We start from the raw sequence: 7,579 nt of genomic DNA, 5'->3' as shown, positions 1-7,579 counted from the left end.
AATCTTTCAGCATTAAACACACTAGCTGTAAGTTTTTATAGATGTACTCTATCAAGCCAACTCTTTAAACTTTTTTCAACCTTTTTTTTGGGGGGGTCTCATTAAAATGTAAGCAATAATTTTGAATGTTTTCAAATGCTTATTTTGATTTGATTGCATGTTTGTTCCTTTAGTTGATGTTCAGTTTTTCTGTATTACATTTTTTAATTTAGCTAGTTGATGTAGGATAGTACATGAACTGATTTTTAATTTTTGAACCACTTTCATGGCTGGAACAAATACCACTTTGTTGTAGTATATTATTCTTTTCATACATTGTAGTATTAATCTTTTTAGTCTTTTGTTGAAGATTTTTGCGTTTATGTTCATAAGTAATAGTCTTCCTTTGTTATATATTTGTATCTGGTTTTGATATTACTTGCTGCCTTTGAATCTATTCTGATTCATATAACCCTTACAGGACAGAGCATAAACTTTCCCCAGGAGTTTTCAAGACTTTATGGAGTAGAAAGCCTCATCGTTATCCATGTCGTTTCAATGTGCCGACCTTGCTGTTGCAGCCCAATGAGTAATGCACTCTCCCACCATGACTCCTGGTTTAGATATGAGGGTACTGCTGGCTTCAATGTTTTGGGAAATGCTCCCTCTGCTCTTACTTTCTGAAAGAGATTTTAGAGAATTTACACCATAACTTTTCTTAAGCTTGTAGAATCCACGAGCATTTTGCCAATATATTAAACAATCACCGTGTTGAATATCATAATGACTCCTAAATTAACAGAATTTTGGAAAAATACTTAAATGAAATTCTTTGATTTCTCTTTCATTTTTCTATATATAAATATTTCAATAATTTAGTACTATTTTAATACATTTATAATGTGAGCATAGGAATTCATTTCAATCATACACATTAAAATAATTTTCTACTTGGGTACTTCCAATATTATAACTTTTGGGGGTATTGTGGGGTTTAGAACTAGGTAATATAACCTCCTTTCTCTGAATCTTATGTAGCTTGTAATAGTCTCCGTTTTTTCCTTCCTTCCTTCCTCCAAGTAGACTGGCTTTCTATCCCATGGCAGAAGATGGCCACAAATAAAATCTCAGCTCAAGGAATTCCTGGTCTTTGAATTACTCAAACACATGGTTTTGGATTATTGACTCACAAAGCTCAGCTCTCAGAGGAGAGGGAAATTGCCTTTTTTTACTGCTTTTTTTGTTTTTAGTTTGGCTCAGCCTCGGGGCATAATAAAACATCATGGACGAATGTAGAGAGAGCAGGAGCAGTTATGAGACACACGTTGAGCAGACATCTTAAGCTGCCATCTAATATCCCAAACAGTGAAATATTATGCCAAATATAAATTTAGGCAATAGTAACTTTGGTGTAGGGCTGAATTATGTAACATTAATGTTTATAATATTACTGTATACTATACAAATAACACTACATTGGATCACTTAACAATATTGATGTTCTCCACTGTGAGCAAGTCAATTCCAACTCTAGATGAATCCACATGTGCAGAGGAGAACTTTGTAAAGGATTTTCATGGCTTTGACCTTTGGGAAGCAGATCACCAGGCTTGTCTCTAGAAGATCCTCTGAGTTGATGATACATGTCAATCTTTTAGCAAGTAGGAAAGTGCTCGCTTATTTGCACAACCTAGGGTCTCAGTGTAATATAATAGGACATGTTGTGATGTGGAGTGATGTAATAATGCATATTAAAATAATATATGTCCAAGGACCTTATATTGGAGTCTTTTAAAACCTCAGAACAATCTGATTTCCTATTCCCAACACTTTTACCTACAACCTCAAACCAGATTCCTTTTTTTTGTACATCAGTTGCACCGTGCACATTGTCTATTGTGGTGAGGAATACTTCTGTGTTAGGGGAGCAGCACAGCCTCTGTAACTGTCTAAAATAAGCTCATCACTAACATCCTAACTTTCTTTAAATTGCCTGCTCGAAGCTTCGTTATCAGAAGTGATGATACAAAGAAGCATTTCTTGTTATAAGTAATACTTAACTCTCTTATGTCTTACTCTAAATTAAGTGATGGTTTACAGACCTGACCAATGTTCAGCAATTCATTCAACAAATCCCACACATTCTGATTTAACTCATGCATTGCAATTCCCTGATATACCACAGCTTAGCCCACTTCCTCTTTGTGTTTCCTGTTCGCATTTCCCCCTCTTCCTAACCCCCCAAACTTTGTTCCTGGGCAAGTCCTGCCCTTTTAATCTTCTATGGCTGATTCAGGTTGCAATGAGGAGAGCTCATATACAGACATGACTGCTGTTGGCCTGCTCCACCAGTCCACTGGACCCATTGCTTCCATGTGGCTTTCAGCTCCATCACTCTTCTTCATCTGGGAGGGAGGGGTCCAAGAGCTGCATCTTGTGCTGTTCACTAACTCCACTTGTTCACTATTTGTCAAATAAGGGAAAACATTTAAATTTTTTTCATAGAAATTTCCACAACTTTCCAGAATACTTGGCATAAAATAAATGCTTAAACATATTTGTTGAATGAACAAAATAAAGTCTTATGAGTTTGCAGAGAATTAAAAGGTTTTCGGGGAGAGATGGTATTAGAAGAAGGATCAGTAGACAGTTTCAGCATCACTGAGAATGCTGAGCACATGGAATTCAAGAATATGATGTCTAACTATATAAATATGGATTGATGAACTAATTACTTGTTTTAAATATAAACTAGAATATATCCCGTAAACTACTGTTAATGGCTTATGGCATGTTTGCAATGCTCTTTTCTCTTTCCCAGTAGGTTCATCAACTATATGGAACCAGGAAACCACACTCAGATTCCAGAATTCATCCTTCTGGGGCTTTCTGAAGAGGCAGAGCTGCAGCCCCTCCTCTTTGCACTGTTCCTCTCCATGTACCTGGTCACCTGCACTGGGAACCTGCTCATCATCCTGGCCATCGCCACAGACTCCCACCTCCACACACCCATGTACTTCTTCCTCTCCAACCTCTCCTTTGCTGACATCTGTTTCACCTCTACCACTGTCCCAAAGATGCTGATGAACATCCAGATGCAGACCAAAGTAATTACATATGAAGACTGCATCACACAGATGTATTTTTTCTTGTTTTTTGCAGGCTTAGACACCTTCCTATTGACAGTGATGGCCTATGACCGCTTTGTGGCCATCTGTCACCCATTGTACTATATGGTCATCATGAACCCAAGATCCTGTGGCCTCCTGCTTCTGGCCTCCTGGGTATTGTCATTTCTGCACTCTGCATTAAATGCTTTAATGGTTTTACGACTGTCTTTCTGTACAGAATTGGAAATCTCCCATTTTTTCTGTGAACTTAATCAGGTCGTCCAACTTGCTTGTTCTGACACATTCCTGGATGACTTAGTCATGTATTTAACAACTGGATTTCTGGGCGCTATTCCACTCACTGGGATCCTTTTCTCTTACATGAAGATTGTTTCCTCCATTTTGAAAATTTCATCAGCTGGGGGCAAATATAAAGCCTTTTCCACCTGTGGGTCTCACCTCTCCGTGGTTTCCTTGTTCTATGGGACAGCTCTTGGGGTTTATCTTAGTTCTTCCACTGTTGAAAATTCCAGGGCCAGTGCAATCGCCTCAGTGATGTACAGTGTAGCCATACCCATGCTGAACCCCTTTATCTACAGTCTTAGAAACAAGGACATAAAGCAGGCCCTAAGAAAACTTTTCAGCTGAGAACCATCCTATATAATAGAAACACATCCTTACGTTTAGAGAGTTCCTTTTGAAAAACAAAATTCAAAATTATAAAATCTGTATTATACTTTCCCCAGTTGTATATGGGCGCTTGTGTACATAATTTAATCTCCATAATTTTTAAGTCATAATATGAAAAATTGAAGACATACTATGAAATCACTTCCTGCATATTTTTAAAATGCATTTACTTTAACCAAATGTTTCCTTCAATGGTCAATTCTTCCAAAGTGCCTTCAGCTTTCATTAGGAAATAGATTTTTCCATTCTAGCCATAGAGGAATAGCATACAATTATCACAAGGAAACGGTGCTCCTCATTATCCTGGACCATTAAAATCTGGCACAGAAATTCTGTGATTCTTCTTCTGGAAAATGTTTATCTTGTGATCACATGCTTTCAACCCCCTTGGTTATTCCTTTGCACTGAAGCCATGTTGAATAATGTAAGCATGAAGATTGTAAGCTTGTTCTCATTAAATGTATGTTCAAATATTGGCAATGGCTTCCAGAACCACACTGAAAACCAGACCAGCTAAGCATGTTCATACCTGCTATAGAAAGGGGGAGGGGGACTGATTACAGGGATCTACATATGGCCTCATCTCTGGAGGCCGGACAGCAGAAGGGTGGGTGACGGGAGATGCCGGACAGTGTAAGATATGACAAAATAACACCAATTTATAAATTGTTGAAGGTTCATGAGGGAGGGAGCGTGGAGGAGGAAGAAGCAGCTGATGCCAAGGACTGAAGTTGAAAGCAATTACTTTGAGAATGGTGATGGCAACTGAGATAGTTTGTTGTGCTAGCCTTGCAGATAAACACAAGTGGGATTAATTGAAGGGAGGATCAATAAATGGCTCAGTGAGCCTCACCTTTCTTGTCTCCTTCTCTTTAATCATCGGACCAGTATGCTGCCTTGCTTGTTCTGTGCCTCAATTTACAGGGTATAATACCTGTGGGACGCCTAGCCTATGGACTATGTCGCTGTAAGTTTAGGTCCCTTTAAGACCACACAATTGGAATTTACATCTCTGGAGCTGGGGACTGACAGTTGATGACCTGGCTGACAGTTGGTGACCTGCCTTACTGTTTGCTGCCTGTGCCAGGATAGCCTAGCTCTGTCTACAGGACTTCCTGGTGGCCCTCAAGACTTGAAGGACTGCCAGTGTCTCACAACTCTCTCATGGGAGTTAGTTGCACTGAGCCATTTGTACTGCTTTATAATTTAACTGTTAATTTTTCATATTATCTATCTGTACATAATTTAACAGTTCATTTCTTGTGTTATCTATCTTTAAAAATATATATGAAATTATCAAAATTCTGGTTTTAGCTGTCTAGAGAACCCTGTCTGATACAGCAACTAATGTGCAAATGTGCTTGACAGAATGGATGCATGTATGGATTGTGATAAGCAGCATATAAGTCCCCCCAAAAGATAAAATAAAACAAAACAACTTAGTTGCTACCTACAGTTGGATATTTTTTTAAAGTTATAGTTTTTTTGTTGATGTGTAAAAATAATATGATTTTTTATTGTCATGACCATGTACAGCTTTTGCAAACTATAAATGATATTAACATTTCATATATTAGAAAAAAAGATAGAATCAAAAAGACTGAAGCTATTGACTTCCTGTACATGATTAATCTTCTGCCATCCAGACAGTAGGAATTTCTTTTGTTATTGTTAGTTGAAGACCATTTGTTTCATTAGTTTCAAGACTTCTCTAGACCTCAATTTGTTTAACAAATGTATGTGTATCCCTTCTTGGCTTCAATGATACTACTGGAAATTGGCCTTTATTGTGTCAAAAGAACCCAGTGCTCTCCAATTATGCTTGACCACAAAATTAGCTTCACCCAGGCATCTGCCTCACTTTTTCCCATGAGACTCTCCCTGCAGTCTGGTCAGCATCTAAAATAATTACACGTGACGCTGTTGGTTTTCAAGATCCTGGAAAATGCAGCGCCCTCTATTTTCTCTGCACACAGGAAGCAACTCTGTTGAGTTAAGGTTTGGGCTACTGGAAAGGTTGGATTTTCAAGCCTATTCGCTGCTCAGAAAGAGAAAGATGAGACAATATGCTCCATTAAGATTACAGCATTTTTTACCTATGTCTTACAATATCCAATGTCTCCCTTCATCCAATTTTCTGTTGTCCATCCCCCAGGGAGGGGGTTATATGTAGATCATTGTGATTGGTTCCCCCCTTTCTCCCTCACCTTCCCCTTCCTGTTCTGCTCTCTCTACTCTCATTATTGGGCCTGAAGGGTTTATATGTCCTGGTTTCCCTGTGTTTCCAGCTCTTATGTGTACCAGTGTGAGGTAGAATTGTTATCATGATAGTGGGGGGAGGAAGCATTAAAGAACTAGAGGAAAGTTGTATGTTTCATCGTTGCCACACTGCACCCTGACTGGCTCGTCTTCTCCCTGCAACCCTTCTGTACAGCAGCAACCCTTTTGTAAAGTGATGTCCAGTTGCCTACAGATGGGCTTCGGGTCTCCACTCTGAACTCCCCCTCATTCACAATGATATGATTTTTTCTTCTTTGGTGCCTGATACCTGATTCTATTGACACTTCGTGATCACAGAGGCTGGTCTGCTTCTTCCTTGTGGGCTTTCTTGCTTCTCAGCTAGATGGTTCCTTGTTTATTTTCATGCCTTTAAGAGCCCAGGCATTATATGTTTTGATAGTCAGGCACCATCAGCTTTCTTCAGCACATTTTCTTATACACCTACTTTGTCTTTAGTAATAATGTCAGGGAAGGTGAGCTTCATGAAATGCCAGGTTAATAGAACAAAGTGTTTTTGCATTGAGGCAGTACCAGAGTAGAGGACTAATGTCCATATGCTACCTTAATACTAAACCTATAAATATATGCACATAGGTCTATTTCCCGATCTTCATATATAAGTATATTTACATATGTCCATGCATGTATTTTGACATCTATGAATGCCCTTTGTCTCTGAGGGAAGGGGATTGGGGAAGAGAGGGGGAAAATGAGGAGGTGGTAACAAGGGCTCAAGTAGAAAGAAAATGTTTTGAGAATGATGGTGGCAGCAAATGTACAAATGCGCTTGACACAATGGATGTGTGTATGGATTATGATAAGAGTTCATGTGACCCAATAAAATGATTTTTTTTCTCCATCCCTAAATCTTTTTTTTTTCAAATTTTCTTTTCTTTATTTATTTATTAAATGTTTTATTAGGGGCTCATACAACTCTTATCACAATCCATATGTACATCAATTGTGTAAAGCACATCTGTACATTCATTGCCCTCATCATTTTCAAAGCATTTGCTCTCCACTTAAGCCCTTTGCATCAGGTCCTCTTATTTTCCCCCTCCCTCCCCACTCCCCGCTCCCTCATGAGCCCTTGATAATTTATAAATTATTATTTTGTCATATCTTGCCAGGTCCAATGTCTCACGTTTTCTTGTCCATCCCCCAGGGAGGAGGCCACATGTAGATCTTTGTAACCGGTTCCCTCTTTCCAACCCACTCTCCCTCTACTCTCCCAGTATTGCCACTCACACCCCTAGTCCTGAAGGTATCATCTGCCCTGGATTCCCTATGCCTCCAGCTCCTATCTGCACCAGTATACTTCCTCTGGTCTAGCCAGACTTGCAAGGGAGAATTTGGGTCATGATAGTGGGGGGCAGTCATGGGGAGGAAGCATTTAGGAATTAGAGGAAAGCTGTTTTCTTCATCTGTGCTACATCTCACCCTGACTGACTGGTCTCCTCCCCTAGACGCCTAGACACCTCTGCAAGGGGATCTCCAGTGGCTGACAAATGGGCTTTGGA

The 7,579-nt window shown here is 39.3% G+C and overlaps 1 protein-coding gene across 1 annotated transcript; it reads left to right on the top strand.

The window, feature by feature from the left end:
• Positions 1 to 2,786: 2,786 nt before the first annotated feature.
• LOC142432198 (olfactory receptor 7A5-like) lies at positions 2,787 to 3,737 on the top strand. Its single transcript, XM_075537320.1, has one exon. The coding sequence runs from the start codon at positions 2,817 to 2,819 to the stop codon at positions 3,735 to 3,737; it is 921 nt and encodes a 306-aa protein (XP_075393435.1). The 5' UTR covers positions 2,787 to 2,816.
• The last annotated feature ends 3,842 nt before the right edge of the window (positions 3,738 to 7,579 follow it).

The sequence above is a fragment of the Tenrec ecaudatus genome, chromosome 1 (assembly GCF_050624435.1).
Source record: "Tenrec ecaudatus isolate mTenEca1 chromosome 1, mTenEca1.hap1, whole genome shotgun sequence".
NCBI lineage: Eukaryota > Metazoa > Chordata > Mammalia > Afrosoricida > Tenrecidae > Tenrec > Tenrec ecaudatus.
The sequence above is the reverse complement of the archived record's forward strand: the minus strand, read 5'-3'. Positions and strand labels throughout refer to the sequence as shown.

Excerpts from the sequence above, each read along its gene's own strand:
- LOC142432198 (XM_075537320.1), top strand. The coding sequence starts at position 2,817 with ATGGAACCAGGAAACCACACTCAGATTCCAGAATTCATCCTTCTGGGG.